The sequence below is a fragment of the Ursus arctos genome, unplaced genomic scaffold (assembly GCF_023065955.2).
Source record: "Ursus arctos isolate Adak ecotype North America unplaced genomic scaffold, UrsArc2.0 scaffold_8, whole genome shotgun sequence".
NCBI lineage: Eukaryota > Metazoa > Chordata > Mammalia > Carnivora > Ursidae > Ursus > Ursus arctos.
Genome location: NW_026623100.1, coordinates 59,449,317 through 59,476,158, shown reverse-complemented (window position 1 = coordinate 59,476,158; position 26,842 = coordinate 59,449,317). Strand labels below are relative to the sequence as shown.

General features: G+C 37.0%; 1 protein-coding gene across 1 annotated transcript; it reads right to left on the bottom strand.

The window, feature by feature from the left end:
* Positions 1-9,530: 9,530 nt before the first annotated feature.
* FAM98A (family with sequence similarity 98 member A) lies at positions 9,531-25,855 on the bottom strand. Its single transcript, XM_026478771.4, has 8 exons — positions 25,679-25,855; positions 22,487-22,635; positions 19,769-19,903; positions 16,267-16,451; positions 15,173-15,253; positions 14,513-14,629; positions 11,429-11,596; positions 9,531-11,340 (listed from the first exon to the last, which is right to left on the bottom strand). The coding sequence occupies exons 1-8, from the start codon at positions 25,729-25,731 to the stop codon at positions 10,675-10,677; spliced, it is 1,554 nt and encodes a 517-aa protein (XP_026334556.1). The 5' UTR covers positions 25,732-25,855; the 3' UTR covers positions 9,531-10,674.
* Between the last annotated feature and the right edge of the window lie 987 nt (positions 25,856-26,842).

The following is a 26,842-nucleotide window of genomic DNA, read 5'->3' as shown; positions in this document are numbered from 1 at the left end:
AAATTAGAATTTGATGGCAAAACCAAAAAAATAACATCCCTGAAGTCCAGAAATTAAAACAAAAGTAAACAAAGCCCACCTCTTTATATCATTCAAACAATTCCTGACTCAGAGAGGAAATTGAAATTGAAGAAGGTGTAACACCTGATCATGAAAACATTGTACAAACTGCCTACAGGATTCAGCAGGGGCAGTACACAGAGGGAAAGTTAAAGTCTTAAATACACGAGTACATTAATAGACAAGAAAGAAGTAAAGCAAGTGGCTACTTCACTCAAATCTAGACCAAAAAAAAACCTAGTTAAAAATTGATAATTTTCTAGGAAAACAATCTGCAAAAACTGACTTAATAAAAAAGTGGCATTGTTGAAGAGTGATTGTTCAAAGTTATCAGATGGTTCTACTAGAAAATATTATCAGACTTTCAAAGTATAGTTTCAGTGTAACTTACATTATTGTAGAAGGAAGAAAAAAATTTCTAAAATCTTTTCTATTAAGCAACATAGTGCTGGCACCAAACTCAGTAAGAATTGCCCCAAGTAAGAAAGCTAGAATAATCTCATATGAAGGTAGAGTTTTAAGAATGGTTCAATATTCATTTATCTATGAATATGTGATTATGTCAATAAACCAAAAGAGTGAAAATATATGATCATCTTAATAAATGCTAAATAAACATTTGAAAAATTCAACACATTTTGATGTAAATAGTATTAAAAATAAAAATAGATGCAAATTTCTGAATGTGATTAAAATTTATCTACCTCAACCCCAAAACCAGCATGATTCCTAGTGAGGAAACACTGCAAGCATTTATATTCAGGTCTTATCTGAGATAAGAAGAAGGCCTATCCTCACTATTATCTAACATTGCTTTGAGAGGTATTAATACAAATAGATAAAAAGAAGATGGGGTGTCAATATTTTTAAATTATTCTTTTGTAAACTTGTTTTTTTACTTTTTAAAGGTTTTATTTATTGACAGCGAAACACAAGCAGGTGGAAGGGCAGAGGGCTAGGGAGAAGCAGGCTCCTCACTGAGCAGGGAGCTGGACATGGGGCTCGATCCCAGGACCCTGGGATCGTGACCTGAGCTGAAAGCAGCTGCTTAACCCACTGAGCCACCCAGGCACCCCAGGGATATCAATAGTAGGTAAAATAATTATTATGATATGACTCTGTTTTCAGAAACCCAAGAGAACAAGGATGCCTGGGTGGCTCAGCTGTTAAGCATCTGCCTTTGGCTCAGGTCATGAACCCAGGGTCCTGGAATTGAGTACCACAACAGGCTCCTTGCTCAGCAGGGAGTCTACTTCTCCCTCTGTCTGCCGCTCTCCCTGCTTGTGCACAGGCTCTTTCTGGAAAGTACATAAATAAAATCTAAAAAAAAAAAAAAAAAAAAAGAGAGCCAAGAGAATCAACTGAAAACTTACTACAACAAAGAGAAAAATCAATAAAGTAGTTGGATATCAAAGACAAAAAAAGTTTTCATAAATACAGATAGCAATATGAAGATATAACAAAAGACCTCATCTATGAGTGACAGAAAGAAGTTGAGATATCAAGGAATGAACTTAATAAGAAACAAGCAGGGGCATTTGGGTGGCTCAGTTAGTTAAGCATCTGACTGTTGATTATGGCTCAGGTCAGGATCTCAGGGTCCTGGGATTGAGCCCTATGTCAGGCTCTGCATTCAGTGCGCAGTCTGCTTGAGATCTTGAGATTCTCGTTTTCCTTCTCCCTCTGCCCCTACCTGTTTGTGTACGCAATGTCTCTCTAAATGAATAAGTAAAATCTTTAATAATAATTTAAAAAGAAACAAATTCAACTTTAAAATGCTTCAAAGAGGGGCGCCTGGGTGGCACAGCGGTTAAGCGTCTGCCTTCGGCTCAGGGTGTGATCCCGGCATTATGGGATCGGGCCCCACATCAGGCTCCTCCACTATAAGCCTGCTTCTTCCTCTCCTACTCTCCCTGCTTGTGTTCCCTATTTTACACAATGTAAAAAACTCTGTCAAATAAATAAATAAAATCTTTAAAAAAACAAAAAAAAATGCTTCAAAGAGACATAAAAGCAGATTGAAATGATTAGAAAGGCACTAAATTTTTGGATTAGAAGAAAACATCATGAAAGTGTCAGTTTTCTTCAAGAGAACCTTTGAATTTCTTACTGTAATCTGTAAAAAAACTCTAAGAGGAAAAAAATTTTTTTCCATTAGCAAATTGATTTTGAAGTTCATGGGAGGAAATAACAAACATGAATAGCTTAGGCGATATCTGAAGAAGACTAACGGGTGAGTACTAATTAGCTCCATCAGATACTGAAACATAAAGTGAAAGAATATTACAAGGGTATGAATTGATAGATAACGAATAGCATGTCCAGAAATAGAAGAAGCAATATGGTAATTGAGTATATGATAAAGTAGGCATCCCATATCATTTCAGAAAATAAATATTCAGTAAAATAATTTGGGACAACTGGGTAGCAAGCTTAAAATACATTTATATTTATAGCTCAAAACTTACACCATGATGATTTCCAAATGAATGAAAGATTTAAATGGAAAAGAATCAAACCATATTATAAACTATGGGATAAATATTTTAAATTATTATCTTAGATAGGGAAAGCCTTTCTAAGTATGACACAGTACACAGAGCTACAAATACATTAAGACGAATTCAAGTTCTGGATTTCAAACAAAATGGGCAAAGGAACTGAACAGATAATTTACGCCAAAAGAAACCCAGAGCATACAATATGTTACCCTCCTCACTAAAAAGAAATATAACTTAAAACTACACGGTAGTAACAGTTTCACTCATCAGACTCAGAAAATTTAAATACTTTCTTGGCATGCATGTGGGGAAGTAGACATTCAATTCACACATCACTGTTGGGAATGTAAATTTGTGGAACCTTGATGAAGACCGTTTTGGCAACAGCTGTCAATATTTGATGCGTATTTTCTTTTTGACCTAGTAATTCTGTGTCTGGGAATGTAACCTAAAGATGATAATGATAGTAACAATAGCAGTCGTAGCAGCAGCTAATATGGCATTTACTCTATGCCAGGCATCGTTCTAAGTAGTTTCTGAATACGGCCGTTCATTGAATCTCTGCAGGAACCTGAATTCTTATCAGTGAGAAACTTGAGGCACAGAAAACTTACCAGGCCCAAGGACACATCGTAAGTAGTGAAACCAGGCTTCAAACCCCAGCCATACGTGTCCAGATCAGGCTCTTGCTTGTGAGCTCTCAAGATACACTTGGTCACAAGAGAATTAAAAACTGAGGAGGGTAACATATTGCATACCATCATTTGTGTACAAGTGGAGGGAAAAAACAAATATATTCTCTTTATATGTTTAAAATATCTCTGAAAGAGGACACATACACACCCCTAACAAATTAGATGTCTGTCAGGGGGAGGAGAGGTAGGGGAGGACTGTATGGCAGAGGGACAAAATTGAGGAGACTTCACTGAATAACTTCTTTCTACATTTTGAATTTATTAGCTATTCAAAATTAATAAACAGTTTTTTAAAAATTCCAAATTTAGCATTCTTTGCAGTATCACACACCATCACTCTTACTTTTTCTATAGCTAAAACAACTTCAGAAGGAGTGTTCTATACACTCCAATAATAGTAGAGATTATATTCTCAAGAAGAGGCTTGTCTAGTGTACAATATACAGAGAGCTATTTCTGATGTGGGACAGCACATTATCAATGAAGTGGTCCTAATACATACATGAAGACATTTACCAATTAGTGGTCCTGTACGTTTTTAAGTTTATATACAAAATGTTTTATCATAAATTTAAATGTTTATTGTTTGCTGTGAAATGAAATGAACATTGTGATAGGAATAAAGATCTCATGACATGGGGGAGCCTGGGTGGCACAGCAGTTAAGCGTCTGCCTTCGGCTCAGGGCATGATCCCGGCAGTCTGGGATCGAGCCCCACATCAGGCTCTTCCGCTATGAGCCTGCTTCTTCCTCTCCCACTCCCCCTGCTTGTGTTCCCTCTCTCACTGGCTGTCTCTATCTCTGTTGAATGAATAAATAAAATCTTTAAAAAAAAAAAAAGATCTCATGACATGATTTGATAAAATAGGTTCTAATTATCTGATTGGATAAGGACCCCTGAATCTGAAAGAAATCATTTAACATTTTTTTCTGCAAGTTTTATCCAATTTATCTTAATAGATTTGGTTTTTATAAAATAGTCCAGTTATATTTAAAAGAATCCATATAACTAACCAATACTCTTTTGGTTGCTCTGACTTCAGAATATCCCTAGACAGGCCAGTTTGATCCTTAAGGGAAAGAAGTATGAAGGGATTTAAAGGGCTAGAATGGTTTAAATAGATGTTAAAAGAGGCTTCCTTGAACCAATATTTTTTACGGTCTCTGTTTAGTATTCAGAGGGTTTTACACCTTGTGCAATTCACAAGAGGAAGATGTCAGAGATGTATTGTGGACTTTTTGTTTGTTTGCTAGTCTGTTTTTTGGCAAAGTGGAAAAAGTGATTTTCTCAGCTAGTTTTGGGAAAGTATTTGTGGAAGATGAGGATTGGGAATTTCCTGGCTTAGAACAATCCATTCAAGCAGCATATCCCTTGTAATGACTGCATATTCTTGCTAATTTCATTTAGGAAAACCCTATGCCATATCAGAGGCATCATCTATCTTCTTCTTTTACCTTGTTTTTGATTTTTTTAAAAAGTGCCCAACTAGAGGGAATATTTGACAGAGATCTAAAAGGAATGAGTCTCCTAATCTTCACCTCATTCCTTTGCTGTCCTTGATGATGATGTTGCAAAGCTTGTCTGTTCCACACACACCCCAAACACACTAGAAAAGATTCTCTTATTAGACAAAAACTAGAATCAAGAAGCAAAAGGATACATAGAAGATTGTCCATCTAGGTTCTGTATGTATGTGGGATATCAAGGTATTTTAGGCTGTTTTGAAGTTGTAATAAGGAGAGCTGAATGCTATGAACTTCTTTGCAAACTTTATTCCAAACTTGAACCAGGAAGGGAAGAGAGAGATTCTCCCTATGGTTCTGTTTAAGGTGTTCCTGAGTAGTAAATACCTCTGTATTGCTAGTAGCTAAACACGGAGTGCATATTATGTACCATATACCATGGAGGGCATTTTATACAGATTGTCGATCTGCACAGCTACTCTATAAAGGTGGGAATTACTGTCTTCATCGTACAGACTGGGAGATAATGGCGTGTGCGCTAGAGTTCTGAATCCAGATCACCTGTCTCCTGGTGCTCTAAATGAATTGTTAGGCAAGTATTCATGGATCCACACATTGCTTTTTAATTTTAATATGGGTACACATTTCATTGCCCTAGTTTGTTACAGATAAGTGCCTCTGGGGGAAACATGCTTTCTACTACTTTTGTTTTTCCATGGTAGGCACTTAAATAACAGGGTAAGAAGGTGACTGTTAGCAGCACTGCCAGATTTAAAACTATTATATCTCATCATCATTGTAAATTACTAAATAGCCCTTCCTCTCATCCCTTTAGTTTGGGATTATTTTCTACTTGTTTCATTAGAATTTTTTTCACTAATTCCTGATAATTGAAGATTAGTTAGAATGAAACAAATTTATCTATAGTTTCACATTAATGAGGTTGACTTGTGATTGGTCTTCTATACCCCATAACTGGTGTCCATTGAGAGGGAGGATTCTGAAGCAGGTATGCCTTAGAAGACATTAGAGCCAGTGCTGGCTAAGGCTGTGGTAAGTGCTGGAAATGATGTAGAACTGGGAGTAAACCCATCTGTCCTGAGGAATTGTTTGTACTTTTCACACCTTTTCCCAAGAAAACCTGATTTATCTCAACCGTCTTGTAAATGCCTCATAAAAATGTAGCATTAACTACAGTCAATAAGATAGGGTTGCTTTGAATTCCTAGAGAATTCTGCAGTTGACCCTCTTGGGTTCTTAAATTCACTTAGATTTTCTTGAAGATTTCCTTGGCTTTTTGTAACCTCTCAGAATACACTTCACCCCATTAAGTTTTACATTATTATTTTACTGTGTCCTTCTCCTCCACTGAAGCTTCTAGAAAGTCTAAACTTACTTTCATGTCTTTCCTTCCTTAAACTCCAGTAAGTTGGCTTTATTTATTTATTCTGAAAGTTTTATTGAAAAGGTCACAAGATGTAATGGATATTTTGCTGAATCCCTATAGCACCTGGAATTGTTGATTACTGAGCTCTAGAGCCGGATGGCCTCGGCTTGATTTCAGCTCCCTGTTACTAGCTACGTGGATGTGTGCAGTCTACACAACCATCCTGGGCTTCATTCTATGTGTGGAACTGGGGTAACACAATGCTCTTGACGAAGTATAACAGACGACCGCCCTTACTGCTAAACCTAGATTCCCATGCTGCTCTTGTTTTCCTCTTGTTTCTGTGACCCTGCTCCATCACCCCTTAAAATGATTCCTCAAGATCCTATCCCTGGTCTAATGCTCTTTCCCCCTCTTGAGTGATTTAATACAGAATCATTATTCTAACTGAATATTCCAATGCAAAAATCACTGGATGCTGATCATTCCCAAATCTGTCCCCAGACATTTTCCAAAGTTTCAGATTGAAATCATCTCCCATCCCTATTATCATATACATTAGTTTAAGATCTATGCTTCTGATTCCAGTCCTTGCCCCTTCTTAAATGTATTTTCTCCTCTAGCCAGTGATTTATATAGAACACGAATCTGACCACGTTGCACACCCTGGTATACTGAAGTATGTAAACCAGATCCAAGTTACTCAGGAAGATGTGTAGAGCCCTCTATTAACTGGCCTCTACCACCTTTCCAACTTCTGCCAATTTCCATCTCATATGAGCAATACTGAACATTGCTATCCTAGGTCCCTGGCATAACTTTCATTTTTAATTTTATGCTATAATTATCTGTTTCCGGGTCTGCCACTGGCCATTTTCCAAGGCAAGACTTTCTAACTTACCTTTGTCATTTTTTTAAGGTTTTCCTTCAAATTCCTGGGGAACATGTTAAAAAAACATTTTATTCTAGTTCCACCCCAGGCTTCTTCATTTACATCTAGTGGGAAGTAAATGATGTACTGGGGAAGTTCTCATGCCTACAGTTGTGTTTATGCAACATCTTTACCAACATATTTTTACAGGTGACTGAAAGTACCCGAGATAAATGAGTTCAAACACTGACATGCATACCTGCTTCCATGAGCGGTTTGAACTGTGGGAATACATTAATGTAGCCAAATGTGGAAATGGAGTACTGAAAAAAAGAGCATTTCTAATATTATAATTATGTTAATTAGGATGAGAGAAACAAGAATGGGGGGGAAAAGACATTTTATATGTAACATTAGGTAACCCTGTGATGTACTTTTTTTTTTTTTTTTTTTAAAGATTTTGTTTATTTGAGAGAGAGACTCTGAGAGGAGAGCACACAGGTGGGGAGGAGAGGGAGAAGCAGGCTCCCCACTGAGCAGGGAGCCTGACATGGGACTCCATCCCAGGACCCTGGGATCATGACCTGAGCTGAACACAGACATTTAACCGACTGAGCCACCCAGGTGTCCCCTGTGATGTATTTTTTATGTAAACCCAGTGGCCCTATAAAAATAAAATGAATCAAATACCACCCAAAGTACTTAAGAGATAGTTAAATGATATGCATACATTCAAAACCTATTTTCAAAAGGATATAATACAGGTAAATAATACTTTATATTTAATATTTTACCTACCAAAAAGGTAGGATGGGCACTACCTAAAATACCTAAGTGTAAGAATATAAGTGATTTGGGCGGTGGGAAACAGGTAAGTATACATGGACATGATCTCAAATGCTTTCCCTTATCAAGAATTTAACTCTTCTATGTCCAGCATAGTTGGACACTAGCTCAGTTTGGATCTAGAGCAAGAAATGAAAATGATAGTGGCATATCTTTGATAATTTTCATAGAGAAGTTGACAACATGTTTTAGTTCCTGGTTTAGGAAAGCAAAGCACTAACAAAAGGTACTGTCTTTCTGCATTTTAAAATTTCATGTATCAAAAATGCCCTCCTAGGGGTGCCTGGGTGGCACAGCGGTTAAGCGTCTGCCTTCGGCTGAGGGCATGATCCCGGCGTTATGGGATGGAGCCCCACATCAGGCTCCTCCGCTATGAGACTGCTTCTTCCTCTCCCACTCCCCCTGCTTGTTTTCCCTCTCTTGCTGGCTGTCTCTATCTCTGTCAAATAAATAAAATCTTAAAAAATAAAAAAATGCCCTCCTAAAAATTTTGTTCTGTTTCTCCAAGACATTCCCACATTCCAGTAAGTTCTTACTTACTACATGTTAAAGTTAAAGATGCGTGTAAAATCAAAAGACACATTCCACACAAAATCTAAGAACTTTATTTTGATATAATAACAAACTAACTGGTGGTTTGAAATCCTATCTGAGAAAATTTGTGTCAAAAGAGGAGAAACTAAAAGACAATTCTTTTTTGGGTTTATAATGGGGGGGGGGGAATTCTACTTTGAAGCAGAAAATGAAAATGCAAATTTTAAAGCCATCATGGAGAATGTATAATTTGCTTGTTTATATGCTCAAATTTGAAAAGCAATCTATTAACCATAAAAATAAATCAATTATATTTGTTAAAAGAATGAAACAAATTCATTAGATATATTGTGGATTCTTTGGTTACAAAATGGATTAAAGCAAATGCTTAGGTAAATGTGAATACAGTCTTAAGAAACCTTCACAATTTTATCTCTAATAGGAAACTCCTATACATACTAAACATATTTAACAGCATAAAGAAACTAATACAACTTTCAAGACAGACCTTAAATTTTTTAATGATAAATAAAAGTATTTTAAATTGTCTTCAAGTTTGAACATTTTAGAATGGTAAAGGCTAGCCAAAAAAATCTAATATACAGGTAAAATTAACAAAATGGATCAAGGTAGGCTTTCAAAATGGTTTTTAGGTACCAAAAGAACATGCTTATCTCAATTGCAAATAGAATATTGCTATTCTATGGTTAAGACATAAGTTCTTTACTCTAAAAAGGCCAAATTAGTAGGAAAAGGAAACACTATTTGTTTTTACAAACATATATTTTCAATTCACCTCCTTTTAAGAAACATGTCCCTCATTCTTAGGAAGAATGGAGAAACAAAATAAAACAAACCAAAAAAACCCTGAAAGATTAGGGCCCTTAATTTATCCTCGCCTAATACATTGTATAACAACAGCTACACCCAGTGGCCAGAAATGAGTAGTGAAGTTTTGTAGCTACAATGTTAATAGGAAAAGGTAAATTTGGAAATAGGTATTTTTCAAATTATTTACGGTTTTAGGGTAAGGGTTCTCTTTCATTACAAATTATGTTTTAAAGAAACACTCACGAATTCTGGGGGGAACAGGTGCCTTATCTCATAAGCTTGAAACAAGTAGCCACATTAATTCAGTTTTTAAAAGTAGCTAAAATAAAACTCAAACCAGAGAGAGAACATAAAGATACTTTATTGCTCACCTTTCACACAAAGCACACCTCCAGCCATTTTCTTTCACAGCTTGACAATGTTTACGTATACAAAAACCCAGCAAGAAGCTTCATGTTGATTTCAGTAAAGGAGAATGTAAAACATCAACTCAGCCAGGCTTTTGTTTTCTGCAGCAATAATAAAGGGCCTCCTGCACTAAGCAAAAATCTGTCCTCTTACTTGGTAGTGCATTTCTTCCATTACAAAAAAAGTCTCCTGCCCAAAGCAAACTAACTTGTATTTGCTGAGCCAGTGGTATTAACTCGTGCATAAAACAAATTTCAGTTTGCTGTTTCTTCTAACAGATTTCAAGTAAAAATAAGGTTTAAGGAGGAACTTGTTTTGAATGGATGCAGGTCAGTTTGAATTGCTATACTATATAAATGCCTACATGTACTATAGGTTCACAACTTAGTTTGCTTTTGTAATCTTTACGGATTTTGGCCGTGTTCAAGGTTTTCAGAGTTGAGCAGATGGTACAGTATTCCATCAAAAGGATAAGGCTACTGAATGTGCTATCTGCAGAAGAGCTCATTTAATAGGAACTGACCTAAAAGTCTATCATGAAGCAAATGTGGCATAATCTCTCTGAATAAAAAGCCAATCAGGGCAGAACTGTGCTTGGAAAATAGGCATTAGAATACTTTAAGGAAAACACATATAAATGGACTGTTAATATGAGGAAAGCTTCCTAGTTGTAAATCTAAAAAAATCTAGGAGAATCCTCATTTCCAAAACCACTTTTTGAAAACTAACTTATTCAAGTAATTTCTTCCCAAAAAAAGTATGCAGATTCTGACTGTGGAATTAGTCTACTGGTCAATTAAAGGCAATTTTAATTACCTTTTAAAAAGTTCTTTATATAAAGGAGAGATGTTGTACATGTTTCTCGAACAAACTGCGTTATGTAAGTCCTATAAAAAAAAAAAAAAAAAACCAAACCAAAAGAATTGAATGAAGACCTACAAATACTTATGCCAAGCAGGAATCTGCCTGCCACCTGTGGTCTCACATTAATTCAAAATTGATGCTGGACTCAATTCCAGGATTCTGAAACTAAGTTTCTATTACTTGAGCTCTAGCAAAGTGTAAGGTTCTGTAGCCTCAACTAGTATAATGTCTTCCCTGTCCAAATCCAGAATGATTATACTGATAACCTCCATGCTGGAAGTGCTGTTCAAATTGTCCCCCTTGGTGATAATTCTGGCTCCCCCTTCCTCCCCAACCTCCTCCCTGGCCTCCACGTCCACCTCGGCCTCCGCGACCACCTCTCCCTCCACGACCACTGCCTCGATCATTATGGTGCCCACCATCTTGGTATCTATTGTCCTGCTGGTATCCACCACCCTGGTATCCACTTCCTGTATATGTAGATGTTTGGAAGCCACCATAACCACCGCCTTGATAGCTACCACTGTGGCCACCACCATGATAGCCACCTGGCTGGAAACCCGAATCTCGATAACCACCATCTTGGTAGCCACCTCCTCCTCCACTCCCTCCATCCGTCCAGCCTCCTTGATGCTTATTTCCTCTTCCTCCCCCTCGGCTACCATGGTCATAGCCACCACGTCCACCTCTCCCTCCTCCTTGTTCATGACCTCCTCGTCCTCCATATGAGGAATGTTCATAACCACCTCTCCCTCCTCCTCGGCCTCCTGTTTGCTGCTGAGGGCCATCTTGCCTTTTCTGCCATGGTGGCATCTCTGGAGGTGGAGGTTCAATTTCATTGGGTCTACCTCCTCTGTCAGGCACCCTTCCCATCAACACCTACGGCATAAGAAAGATATTCTAAATTACTGTTTTTTATAAATAGAAATAAATGTATTTAAAAGAAAATTAAAGGAACTTTAATCACCTTATTGATGGCACAGGCAGTCTTTTCTCTTATAGAGCCACTGCTTGTCCTTAAAATCTTCGACAAGTCTTGTCTTGCAGCCAAAAGGTGGGCAACAGAAATAGTACTTTTAGGAGATAAAACTGAGCGTTTCGGCTGATAAACCTTTGCTAATTTTTCTGTCTGACTCTGTTGAAACAAAGAGTTCAAAGACAAAAGTCAATTCTCAAAATGACATAGAAACACTGATATTAAATAAGTTAAAGACTTCTAAAATGTCTGATAATAATAGTTACTAGGTTTAAGATGGGAGGAAAAAAGTTATACTCACCATTGCTCCTACCTAGTCAAGAACCACCCTAAGACACAGCTGTCTGACTTGCTGATACAGCAAGGAATAATGTTGGAAGGCGAGCATACAGGGTGTTAGGACTGTGGGGGTAAAAAAGGTCCCCGAGACTGGTCTCAGATCAAATATATTCATTTTATCTATTTAAATATAAGGATGTAAACTCATTTCAATAATTTTGCTTTTGAATTTTCCCATCTTTGCTTACAATGAGATAAAAAATGTTAGGTATGGTTTAATTTGTACTAATGAACAGGATATATTTCTTCCAAAGTGATCCCCCTTGTGTAATACTTTCCTCTATTATAAGTAATAAATAAGGAAGAAAGGTCTACTTTAACCATTTAGTATAAGTTAATGATTAAGACTGTCAGCTCCTGAGAGACAGACAAGCCACTGGGAATCTGGGACACTTTGGCACGTCACTTTAATGTGTGAAAACAAGACGGCTAAAGATAAATGAGCAAAGGACATAAAGAGAAATTTCACACGAGAAAATAAAGTTCGAGCAAATATAAGAAATGTTTTCCAGACAGGAATCAATAAATGCTAATTAACCTAAATCGTGAGAAACAATAATCTCCTATCTACTAAATTTTGGAAACAACAGCTATAATACACAGTAAAGTAGTACAAAGAAAAAATATTTGGTAAGTCTGTCAGTCATATGCAGGTACTCAAACATCAATAGTAAATGTTTAAATTATGTGAAAAAAAGGATGTAAAAAGGTATGTTTATTATGATTGTACAGACAAAGTAAGGAAGATAATACTAAAAATGAAAATAGCTATTGTGGTCAAGACAATGGAATGATCAATGACTATTTGAAAAAATTTTCTTTAATAACTGAAAGGATAAAGAGATTGTCATTCTATAGCTTGTCTGTAGGAAAGTTGCCTGAAGAGGTCTTTTACTTCTTTCTTAGAGTCACTTGTACCAACAATAAGCGCTCAATCAATGTTTGTTGAATGGAAACAAACACCTTTGAGAAGGTAGCTTAATGTTTCAAATAAAACTGATTTAAAATGCAACTTCAAAGTGATATAAGTACATAAATTTCATTATGTGAAACTAGTTTTCTGCACACAAAGTTATTTCTATAAAGTGATTTAAAACCAAGTTTCAAAATGAGATTATCAGTATTTAAATTCCACCAGATGAAAACATAGATTTGTGTAATTTGTACAGTCCTTCCTTATCCTCTCCAATATACTTATGTAGTTCATAAAATCATTGTGTATTACGGTTCAGAAGAATCTTAAATACCTAGAATAAACATGGCATTTTAAAGATGTCAGAAATGGGGAGAGAAATGGAATCTCAGATACAGTGGGTCAGGATGCCAGTGGTACAAGTCTGTAAAGACAGGGCCAAAATCAGAAGCACAGTATTACTGCCTCAGTAGGTGCACGACGTCGTCAGTGAATAGTTTTCTAGCTAAGAGGTGCCGGTTCTTGTTTTTGAATGATTGTTTCTATCAAAGATAACGTAGGAAAGGACTGGCATTTCCTACACAACAGCCATAGGAAAGAATGATTTGCTTCTGGTATTCCTACTGACTAGCCGTGAGATCTCAGACAAAGCCTCCCATTTACTGGGTCTCCGTTTTTGTTTTTTTTTCAGTTGCAAAATGAGGGGAGTTAAGACTGATCTCTAACACCCCTTTCCAACAATGAAATAGTATAACTCAATAAATACCTACCCCAACAATTTAGCAGCCAAACTGGGCTGTGCCAAGGTTTAAAGATTTTAGGTGAAAATAACATTATTTAGGAGATTTACATAAAATTTTTTTTGGAGTCAATTAACTAAAACTGAGAAAAAAAAATCTGTTTTCAAACGTAAGTGCACTATTAAGGGAACACGTAATATACATCTGGACCAACCTCCTCCATAAATTCAAGGATTAGTTCCATTTCAAGGTCCTAAGGACGTGAAGTCATGTGTGCCAATTACTTTCCACTCACAGATCATATAGTAGATATTTAATTAATAACTGTTGAATGGCCAAGATCTTTACCTGGATCATCTCATTTAATCTGAAGTAAAACTGAAGTCTTAGCAGATTCTCCAATTCTCTATAAATACTTAGCAATATCTGGTCTTGCTAAGTCCAGTATTTCTAATTTTAATTAGCAAATGAAATTATTAAAGTACAATAAATGAGTAATTTAAAAATTATTTTAGTGATATTTGGTCTTTTAGTGATTTTCAAATACTCTCTGTTTCTCTTGTAAGTACTCCCAATAGGGTCTAAAACATATAGTTTTGTTAAAAAATATTAAAAAGCTGAAAAAAAATGTTTTCATTATTGTTAAAAGGCTGAAAGAATTGTTACTCAATTTTCACTAAAGAAAAATTCCTATGTGTGTCTCATATGCATTTCTCTTATAGTCCCCACTGTATCTAAACTGTGCTAGGAATGTTTAAGTCTCATGTCAATGAATACTCTGCTCTTTTAAAATATTTAAAATGGGGTGCCTGGGTGGCTCAGTGGGCTAAGCGGATGCCTTCAGCTCAAGTCATGATCTCAGGATCCTGGGATTGGGCCCCAAGTCATCGGGCTCCCTGCTCAGGGGGAGTCTACTTCGCCCTCTCCCTCACCCCCAGCCTGCGTACTTTCTCTCAAATAAATAAATAAAATCTAAGAAAGAAAAGAAAAGAAAAGAAAAGAAAAGAAAAGAAAAGAAAGAAAGAAAGAAAGAAAGAAAGAAAGAAAGAAAGAAAGAAAGGAGATATTTAATTTAATATGTACCTTAGCTCTGTCGGACCAGCCAAAAGACTGGACAGTGACATCCAAACGTTTTATTAGCAGCTTTCTCCTAACTTCATATTCGTTGGCTATGGCTTGGTTAATTGCTTCTATCTTTTCCTAAAAAGGAAATTTAAAAGACCAGTTAGAATTTAAATGTACTTGACCCCTATTCCAAAAGGGCAGAGACTGTGTCTGTTTCACTCATAACTGATTCCCCAGCACTTAGCACAAATTACTTAATATGCTACTAAAAGTCATTATAAGTTGATGAAATAATAGACTAAATAATGTCTCAAAACATAATAAAGATTAAGTAGAGAATTCTCATTTAGCCTTCCCAGAATTTGCTGTGTGAAGTTTAGCCCAATGACATTTTTGGCTTGAAGGCAACCCATTTGGCAATTAAAAACCCACTGAACTTCAATTTATTTTGACCAGCTATGTGAAATATTTACAAATTTGAGATAAGTGTTTCTAATCTTACAGAAATAAAATTATTCTGAAGAAATCTTCAGATTCACAAAAATGGATTCCAAGAATGTCCACCTAGGAAACTACATATTGGAAAACATAACCTAAACAGCACAAACTCTAAGTGTCAACATCATGAGATAGATAAGTGGTTCTTTACCAAGACTATTCAAGATGACTGCTACTCACCCAGTGGGCTGGTCCCATTGGCTTCTTCAATAAAGGCTTTCCCACGTGGTTAGGTGGAACTTTTGCTAATGTCTCCTTTAACTGACACAAACACATAAATGAATGAATAAACCTAAAAAGTACAACATATCTTCCTCATCTTCCCAATTCCCATCATATCTTGCCATCAAAAGAAGATTCCTGACAGAGGCAAAGGTGGAGGATGTTTTGAAATGTGCAGGACCCACACGATAAAGACACTCACTTGTCCCACTCCTCATGTGCCTATGGAAGCATGATTCCTTCACTGTACCTAGAACAGTGCCTGACAACAGTAGGCACTCAATGTGTATTTGCTGAATGGAAGAATGAACACACAGAAAAATATGGACTATGGATACAGTGCTGCTCCCCTGTAGAGTTCAGCCAAATTTGTGCATCATGGTGTCCATTTACCCCACAATGCAAATGTACCAATTCTTGGAGTCCGGCAGATATGCATACAGAGAATAACTCTGCTATAACAAATATCATTCTCTTATATTCATTAATTTATTAAAATTGCTTATTCCTCGTCAATTTTATTTAAAAAACCTCTTGACTGTTAATAATGTGTGGCATAAAAGTAATTCTGACTTATTTTCACATACTAGATTATGTCAGCAGTCAACAAACCTAGTTTGCCAATTGAAACATAAGATTCAAAATGACTGGATTAAAAACCAAAAACATTTCCATCCTTTTCTGTCCAGTCAATCTGAAGGGAGGGTGGTAACATTTAGTGATCAAGAACTTAAAAATTAATTGTGTCAAAGTTCAATGACAAAATTTTAAAAGGACTTAAGTCTTCTTTTTACATTATACCTAACTTATTTCAGCTTATACCTCAAAGTGTAAAGTTTCCTTTTTGAAAAAGAAACATGCTAACAAGTTAAAAAAAATAGTAAAATACTAATTTCTCTTTAAGGTATCTAGGATTTAAAACCCAAAATTCATTTAGTAACAATTAATAATATGCACATTAGCTTCCCATTAAGAGAAATTAACTTGCTTCATTTCAAACAAATGTAGGACTATGCCTTTAATACACTACAATCTGGTACTAAAGGTCTTACTTTTTTTTCAATCCCGCTGAAGAATTGGAACATAGTTATATTGGCTGGAGGTTTGGACATTCCTAGAGCAATACATATGCCTTTCAACTCTTGAAAGACCTCACTACCGCCTCCTTCTTGAGCTTTTTTTGGAGGAGTATTCACACAGAGCATTCTGGCAGCTTCTAGTTCTGAGATGAGGTATGCTGAAGTAAACAAAATAAGATTTCAAAATGAGATACAGCTACAGTTAATAGTCATAAGTCTGGAGTCACAACTCTATAGACCTAATGATAACGTAACTTTTAAAGCTGCAAGAATGGATAAAAACAAGAAAAGAAAACCATTTTTACCTGCAAATGACATAACATATAAACTGGTTCTGTAATTCAGGTATTTAATCAATATATGTTTAAAGGGTAATTTATAAATAAGTGATTCTTCTTTGAAACCAAATTATCAAGGTAGATCACATCTAAAAATCTGGATTCTTAATATCCCACTATTTAGGAACTCCAGAACAGGGGTTGGCATCGGTTAACAAATTTACAAAAGGTGGCCAATCTTCAGCAACAGTTGGAACCAGTTGTATTATTTTTTTACTTCTCACCACTGACATGCACCAGTGATATAACTCTCTTGCTCTCTTACCTTCCCATACTCAGGTAGTCTGTTCAGAACCGGCACGAAACGTTTTCAAGTGGTCAAAACTTAACTTACAAAAGGGGAAAGACAAGAAACTCCCCAAAGTTCCTTTCTCACGACTTCCAGTAGCCTAACACCACTCTCTCTGTTTAAAGAAAACCCTCTTCCATCTATATTCTTCTCAGTATTCCCTTTTCCCCTACCTTCCTCATTCTCTCCCCCCTCCACTCCTGAAAAACAACATCAACAAAACTTTCTAATCTTTTCCTGACAGAGTTCTTTTGTATCAAAATCATCCCCTCGTGTGTTGATTTCAGCCAGGCATAATGTGGGCTGCAATCTGCTTCAGGTAATTGAAGGTATAAATATTCAATCTTATTCCTTTAACTTTCCCAAGGACATTTAAATTTTTATGAAAGATGATTAATAACCATTGGGATCTCAGGATTTCGGGGTATGTGACAAAGTGAGAACCTTCTTGGAAAAAGACATTTTCTGGGCTCTTAAGTCCTATTAAAAGTTCAAAAGAACGATCAGCTTGAATATCTCATTTCCTATATGCAAGGTGTAATGCTAGAACAATAAATACAGCTAAGTTTCTGGAAAGGTCATTCTAAATGGCTTTGATAAAATCTTAATGTGTTCCATATAGCAAACTGTAGGAGTTAAAAGATCAAAAAAGTAAAATTCCACCATCATGAAAATAACCACTGTTTTTTTTAAATAAGGTTTTACTGGAACACTACCACACTCATTTCCATAATCTCTATGGCTGGTACATGCTACAACAGCGGAGGTTAAGCATTTGTGACAAGACCTTACAGCTCACAAAGTTGAAAATATTTACTGTCTCATCCTTTAAAGAAAATGTTTGCCAACCCTTGTTCTAGAAAATCATATGATTTAATACACTGGTTCTCTAAATTTGGGACAACATTAACTCAGGCATCCACAAAATTAGTTCACCAATACAATTACCATGAAAAAACATTGTCTGTTACTGATGTGTTCAAAGTACTAGGAAGGGCACTGGAAATATATTATAAAACAAACAAAACAGATGAGCTCTACTGACAATCTTGTTAGGAATAAAGAATATATGCATTCACAGTGAATAATTTACCTATTAGGAACTCAGATATCTGACCTTTTTTTTTTTTTTTTTAACCTAAGGGAAATAATCTGACAACCAGAGAGGCAATGAATAGCCAAAACTTCTTAACCAGACACAGGAGTGTTTTTTAGCCACTCATTCAAAGACTATTCTATTTTACTAACAATTCTAATGAGATTGGTTACCTTCCCCCTAGGAACACAACATATTAAAAGATTCAAATCAGTAAGGCAAAGGGAGCTGGAGAAATAAGTAAAATTACAGCATCAGGAGGTGACAACTGATACTTAGAAAGATGAGAAATATTTATACAGAGCGAATAGAGAATGAACACATAAATACTAGCATGACAGAATGCAAACTGAGGGGAATATTTTAAATGGGAAACAGCAGAAGCAAAAATAAAGAGTGAATAGTGTATGTGTGCATGAATTCCAAGAGCAGCATAACCTTTAGTTGGTTTTAGTCATTTAGTTGATAAGCAAATAGTTGGTGTTTTACTGAAGAGCTTCTGAGGTGATAGCATATTAAAATAAAGTCTATAAATTGTAACCCTGAGTCCAAAATAATATTCAGTGCAGTCTTCTTAAGTAACAGTAAGGAGTCAAAGGCATTTTATAAAGATTTATATTCAAAGTGGTTTTTGTAAGTAGGAACACTAAAAAGGCCAAACTCTGAGCTCTGAAAGAATTAGTTATTTATGGTCATTATTAAGTTTTCCATGAAGTTCTTATTTTCCTATATAAGATAACATATCCTGAGGGCCAAATACTAGGTTTTGGTAAGCAGTGTTAAAAGGAAAAATAAGTGAGTACACTGTGGCTGAGCCAGTTCTAGAAATCATGCAATCTGAAGGATACTGAATGCATGCATAAGAACAACATGCAGCAATATTAGTATTTAAAGCAGTATCTGACCTTATGTGCCTACCTCCCATCCCCCACAATCATTCAACAAAGGGGAAATTATGTAAGTGATTCTGGAATAACTCAGTGCCTGGGTATAATGGCAATGAATACATTTTTTAAAAAAACAAACCTTCAAAATTGGAGTTGTCTCATTTTTCAGAAACCAGTACGGTGGTAAAGAGTATTTTAAAAATCCTCCAAACTGTGTCCTAATAAGAACTATAATATTAAGTTAACCAAAGCTTAATCTAAATGTGTCTCAGACTACTACAAAAATTACTGTTTTTCAGGGTGAAGAAAAAAAAATAGCAGTTAGTATATAAAAAACATGGAAGGAAAGAATTTTCATAACAATTTATTTCCTAGAATGATCAGGAAGCACAGGAACAATTCAAATACTATTCCAGAAAATTTTACACTGTAATTTGATGTATTTACAAACAAAACCAAACCCCCGATTACCCAACCACAAAGAAATATCCACAATATAAAACACTTTAATTTTATTAAAAAACCTTCATTATTTCCACACTACCTTCCTAGTCTATTTTTAATGTGCTTTCAGTCTAGAATGCTAAGGTTTAATGATCACACACTTGAACACTTGGCACTAACTTTGGTCACAGTAGGTGAAGCACAATAGTACCACCAAAGTTACATGATAAAAGAGTAGTAATTATATAACAGTGCTGCTACCAGTGCACAGGGCCACCATTAGCTTCTAAGTTGGAAATGTAATAATTTTAAGTAGCATTCTGAATTAAATCTGTAATGAAATAGTACAATAGCCAGTTTATTAATCAAGGAAAACATGAATAAAAAAATAATAGCTACATTCTAGTAGCCATGAACTTACTGAGCAAAAGGAGGCAGTTCTTCTGAACGAGAAGGCGCTTGGTCACATCCCCAGATGTCAGTGATAGATATGGACAGTTCATCTCCCCTAGTAGCCCACTCACCTCAAGCTGGAATTCTTCAGCTTCACTCGGGCCTTTTAAGAATTAAAATAACCTTATTTAACAAAAATGACTGTTTTTCCAATAGCATAAAAGTTATACATAAATGGAAAGTTTTAATAGGATTTTCCTAGCACAGGTTACTTTGACTTCTCATTCATCCTTTCTCACATCACTGCCAATTTTCCTTCTTAAGAAGTTTTCATTATGTTAGTCCCTTATTTGAGAATTTTTAATGGTTTCCTAATTTCTACCCCATCTAATGTAATTATTTGTCTGCCTTTAAAGATTTCTTCATCGCCTCTATGCTTCGCCTTCCCTTGCATATTGCTATGGTAGTACCTATGACATGTATGTAGTAGCTACACTTTACCTCCACAAATATTCTATTTGTGCCAGGCCAGTCTCCTCACTGCCCCAAGAACACTGTCATTTCCACTTCTGTGCCTTAAGTTATTCCTTGTGATTGATATACCCTGTACTTTCCCTTCATTTATCAAATCCTACTGGCTCCTTGATAAGACCTTTCCCAAGTCCTACTGCACTCACTGATTTCCTCCCCCTGTGAACCACAAAGTGAAGCATTTAATTACTGTACTAATCTCCAGTTTCATTTGTGCCTAATATTCCCAGTGAGATTAAATCTGAAGTTACTAAACATGACTTGTAGTTCTGTATTCCCAAACATGTTAAGTACAGAGTTCATCTTGTGAACAAGGAGAAACAATGCTCCTTCTTCCTTACTATTCTGATGGATCTCTATCACACAATGGCAAAAATTAACAAATTTTGGGAGTCACTTGACCTGGGTCCATTTTCTTTCTTTCTTTCCTTCTTTTTTTTTTTTTAAGATTTTATTTATTTGCGAGGGAGGGGCGAGTGCTAGAGAGAGAGTGAGCACGAGCAGGAGGGAAGGGAAGAGGGAGAGGCAGAGGGAGGAGACTCCCCGCTGAGGAGGAGCCTGATGCGGGACTCAATCCCAGGACCCTGGGATCATGACCTGAGCTGAAGGCACTTAACCGACTGAGCCACCCAGCCACCCTGAGTGGATTTTCTCACCTGTAATATGGGAAGGCTATATTATCAATGTTTTGCAAACTGTTCTGTGAACTCAAATTCCACAGAACTCCTTTAGAAACAGCTGCGGAGGAGAAGGAGAGAGTTGTGCAAAAGTACTCTCTCTTAACTTCAACCAAACAGGTACACTGTTATCTGTTTTGTATGTTGGCTTCTATGTTTTCATCTGAACAAAGGGGTTCCAGGTTATAGTTATCATCTACTATAGGTGTTTTCACAAGTTCTTATAATCTCTGAAATGTTAGGTCAAGAGGCAGTGTTAAAGAGTACTGGTTCCCAAACTTGACTGTTGGGGTTGAATTCTGGCTAGATCACGAACTGGTTGTGTGACCTCAGGCAGTGCATTTAACCTAGCTGTGCTTCCTTGTTTAATATATAAAAGAGTAATAAAACCTGCCTCAGTTTTTAAATGACTTAACACATGGAAACTGCTTACAACCTATTGTTCAATAAATGTAAGCTGCTGCTATCATTACTGTTACTTGACAGTATCCTTAGTAATTGGAACTGGCTGCAACTAACATATGCACATTAGATGTACTGAACATGCAAGAAAGTGAGCTCTTCAAAACAGGATTCTGGGTGGGGAGGGAAGGGATTATGTGTATAGTTCTCCATGAGGGGAGGTTAACAAGAGAGCATTTTTCTTTGTCTCCTATTGTAGGTTTACCTATAGTAGGAGGGAACCAGATGGTGGAGTGTTGGGTTCCAAGCTTTTGTCTCTTTTGCAGAGTCAATAAACTAGTGCTAATACAATAACAAAATTGGCAAATACAAAACAGTTCTCAATGCCGTAAATCTGATGGTGCTGCATCTGGTTGTGATGGATCTGGTGATACATTCCTAACTTAAGAAAGTGTTCTCTTTCTCCCCATGTATAACAGAATCATAAAGCACTTACTTTACATGCTATGTGTACTTCTGGAATGTGTAAAAAAAAAAAAAAAAAAAAAAAAAAAAATCCCAATTTCCAGTTCCAGCCACCGATTTAAGGACTAACAAGTCATGTTTCACAAAGAATGGGAAGTTCTTCGGGGAGCCTGGGTGGCACAGCGGTTAAGCGCCTGCCTTCGGCTCAGGGCGTGATCCCGGCGTTATGGGATCGAGCCCCACATCAGGCTCCTCTGCTGGGAACCAGCTCTCCCTCTCCCACTCCCCCTGCTTACGTTCCCTCTCTCGCTGGCTGTCTCTATCTCTGTCAAATAAATAAATAAATAAATAAATCTTTAAAAAAAAAAAAAAGAATGGAAAGTTCATATATGTTATACTTGTCTCCCATTTCTGTATCTCAGTAATAAGATCTTTCCAACTATCACAATGTTTTAGTAGTTGCACAACTATAATCTGTTTTCTCAACTTCCAAAATCACTTTAACTCTAAAAACAATGGAGGAAAAAAAGTATTTGGGTTTCTTTATAAATCTTTTTTTTTTTTTAATTTACAAAGAACTTAAAACTTCAGGTTTAGTACTAATAATGTTCAACTGACAATACCCCACTTTTATTTTTATATTTTGTACCTAAAACTGAATGTTTACTTACTGTTAGTTGCTTGCACATTTTCCTCTAATTTACAGAACACTCTTAATTCAGACACCAGCCAAGCACAGAGTTTGGTAAACTCAGGGGAACTGGCTCCAGCAGAGACTGCCTGAGACAGAGCGCCATCTTCCAACAATGGACCCTTGTAACTGGTGAGTAAAAGATTATACTTCAGAAGAATATAAAATCACACCTAATATTTTATACAAACACTATATCTATGTATAATTTGTATGATTAAACAATAGTTAAATAAGTTATGATCACTTTGCAAACTTACAAATGTAAATAAAATTTACAGAGAACTAAATCTAAAATTTTAATTCTAATCTAATAAAATCTATTAGAAAAATAAGTTACAGGATAACTGCATTTCAACCCTTCAAAATATATATAAATATTTAAGAGAATCACATATACTACTAAATTATGTCAACTTATATACATTATACTGAAAGCTCTTGCTGTGCAAAGAATTTCTTACTTTAACTGAATTGAATATTAAAACCACATTAACAAGTGATAGCTGATTATACTAGAGTTTACGATTTCAGAAATAAAATTTAAGTTATCTTTTCTAGAAATTTTTCCAGAAATCAATTAGGTTAGTTTTTTTTTTTTTTTTACATTTTTTAAAAGCAAAAACTTTCCAGTTAATCATTTATTTCCTTTTTCCATATTTAACGACAGTTAAGGCTATTAAGACATACTAGTACCACAGAAATGTCTGGATTAATTTAAAAGATTAATAATTGCTGGCAAGTTGATGTCTAGGTGAACTGGTGCATCTGAATCCTAATCCTTTGAAAGGGTTTCAAGCATAATTTTAAAGTATTATTAAATGTCCAAACATTCATAAAAGACAACAGTAATAATGAACCCCAACCTAGAATATAGCTAGAACTAAAGATCCTGTCATTTTCAGGGTATTTTTAAAATATATATTCTCCAGAAGATTATCTTATCTCTTAGGTGAAATATTGATAAAAAGTTTTAAAGATGAAACATTAAATAAGATAATTTGATGTTTGGAAGTATAAAGACGTTAGAGAAATGATAATACTTGATTCTTTTAAAATGCGCCTATGCGTTTATACACTGAATGGAATGGAAAAAAATCTTACACAAAAAGTGAGATTATATATAGTCTGGCATCTAGATTCAAAACCAGGTATTATTAGACACTGCAAAAAAGAGACTAAGCCTAGATATCTCTCCTTGGGTTACACATTTATAATTTGTTAGTTTATTCTACAAGTAGTTGTTGAATTCCTATTGTGTGCCACATTAAAGATAAAAGATAGTAATTTAAATTCTGGTATTTCTCAGTGAATCCTTTAAAAGTACATGTCAATTAATTAAGCCTGAATTTTAATGATTGAATGCCACCAAACTGAGAGGTTAGGCTTAAAATTTACAGCAAAGTTTTAAAAAATCTGATGGTTTACATTACAACCCATCTTGAATATTTACTTGATTTACAATTATTATAGTAAAAATTACTTTTTTAGTACTCCAGAAAAGAAAAAATATATAGTTAAAAGGGTAGAAGAAGAATAATGGGAAGAAATAGCATCCACCACCAATTGTTAGGCAACATCTACCAAGCAGCATGACTACAATTAAATAAGACTCCCTTCTCCTCTCATTTTACTACTCCTTCAATGCTAACCCTACGCGTCATTTCTTCTAGGAAGCTTTTAGGACTTCATTTCCTTTCCAAGTAAAGGGACCTTCCTCAGTTCTCCTCACAGCATATTCTCAGTGTGAACTTCTTTTTCACCTCACTTTTTCACATTCATTGCCCATGAATGATCAGCCCAACACTCCCACAGAGCAAGTGTTCCTCAAGAAAATGTTCCTGAATGAATGGATTCCTATGTGAGCAAGCAATTTAGTCTGAGACGTCCACCAAAGAGACCATTTTGCTAAATGTGACTTTTGCCTGTGCTCTAATCAAAAAATAAGTCCCCTAAAGTCTGGAATATTCATGAAAATACAGAGCAAGTTCTAAAGAAAAGAACAATGGTTAATTCACTTTAACAAAAGAGATGATAAGCACTACCACTTCTTTTCCCAAAAATGTCCACCACTTAAATGGGCAGACTCTGAGAACCTCACGGTATCCTTTCTTAAAGAAAGGTTCCCCCAAAGGTTTCCATGTCATGGAAAAACCTTTGATGAAGGTTTTGACAAAGGACTTGTTACTTTATAAATACAGCTAGCTAAATCAATCAATCAATCAATCTATCTATTGGACACCATTTATCTATCTATCTATTGGACACCATTTACCTATCTATCTATTGGACACCATTTACCTACTTATCTATCTATTGGACACGATTTACCTGCAAATATTTAATCATGCAATTTGTTTCTGGAACCACACTTAGCCCAAGAGGTTCTAAATTTTCAAGTTTTAAGGAGTACACTAATCTCAGTGACCCAGTGAGGTAAGAAGCCCTATTTCCAGCTTCTAGGTACTAAATTATGGTTCGGTAGCTGTCAGAAGAGACGAAAGGCACAACAAACATGTAGGGACTTGGTGGCTGAAGATGCCTCTAAGCGTAAGCGCTAATGGTGGCTCAACGAAGTAGTGTCACTGTCAAGAGAAGAGCTAGTGAGTGGTTCCCATGAAGGTGGTGACAGGTGAGGTGCATAAGTGAGCTGGCTAGTGGAACGGACGCAGGCATGTGGCTTAGGGAAGCCTGAGTGCATGCAGAGATGACTGGGCAAAGGAGATTTTTTTGAGAGAAATGGGGTGGGGTAGAAATAGGGGCTCAAGAGAGGAGCAGGAAGTTTGGAGGACAACTGGAAAAAAAGAGAATCAACTTTGGCAACCTCTAGAGTGAGGGGGTAGGGCAAGAGGATGGGGAGCAAGAAGAGAAGCTCCGGGAGGGGGGTGGCGAGAACCCAGAGCCCAGACAATGACACGCATGACTGACAAACGCTGCGGGTAACTCGGCGGCAGGGAGCACAGGGCAGGCCTAGGGTCGTCGCGTTAGGAGGGCCCCGACCCGGCAGAGCAGACAGTGGACGTGGCATTGGGGTCCCGGAGCCATAAGGAGGCGACAGTCAGGAGCCACCGGGTGCGGCGTGCAGAGGCAGGTGTCCCCGACTGGGGCGGAGGTGGTGTTCCCGGGGGCCGGCAGTGTGAGGTTTAGGAGACCCGTACCCTGGCAGTCTTACCCTAGATCTTCCAACGACTCCAAGATGTCAGTCTCCATGAGGTCACACTCCATGCTACTGTGGTATTCAAATTTCCGAGTCGTCAGGCTCCCCTCTTCGCCGGCAACGCGTACACTCGCGCATGCGCTGCCTCCCCGGAACTTCCAAGTCGACAGCTGGCGCCTCAGCCGCTGCACTGCGCATGTCCTGAGCGTGCGCAAGAAACTCGGTCTCGCCCGCTGCCCCACCCCGGCCGGCTAAAGGGTTGCCGGGCGGCACCGTCTTACACATGCGTATTATTAAATAGTGAAGCCGGCGGCCCGAAGAAGGGCAGGAGGACTGGCTGCGTGGCAGCTGGGCGTGGGGACCCACGAGGGGGAGCGCTCTAACCTCTCTTAATTGGGTATACGCATGTGCGAATCTTGGGGCGAGGCGGGCGCGGGAGGAGCTTGGAGAGGGGTGTCTCAAGACGTGGTGGGTGTTGTCTGTGAAAAAGGAGTCTCGGAATCCCAAGGAGTTACCAAGTGGATCTCCGCAGTATGCTGCCGTGTTTTCGCCTGAGCTGTGGGTCGTGCAGAAAGGGAAAACTCCTGTCTAATTCCGTAGGACAGGCGTGGACTGGCCAGCGTCGAGAACGGCAGATAACATGCCTTTTGATTTACTTGTGGCTGCAGTAGCTTTATTTCAGGGTTAGAGAGGTATCAACTTTCCTTTGACAGGGATGTGTTCGCAAAGTTGTTCCATTCCCCTGTTGCTTTCTGTCCCTGATTTCTTAAGCCCGTTCCAGACGTTTTATTCCCAGGCGTCCTGTTATAAAGAGGCGGGAGGGGCTGGGGAGGGGGGGGGGGCTTCCTTCCATATTAGATTGAATCGCTTGTATTTAAATCCACACAATTTAAACCGCGAGTAAACTTTTTTGTTTTTGACATTTGGCTCCCTGTGACATTCAACTCACGATCGCTTATGATTCCTTGTCAGTTATTGATTGGGTATGAACTTAGAAATTATTGATAAGTGAGGAAAATTGTTTCAAAGTGATGGCACATTTAGAAAATTACATTTAACCATGAGTTGGCATAATGTTGAATCGTGTAAGCATTTAAAGAATTTTCACACTCTACCAGTAAATTTTATTTTGTAGTTCTCAAACATTTTTGTGTCTTATGGCTAAATGCCCCTATCCTT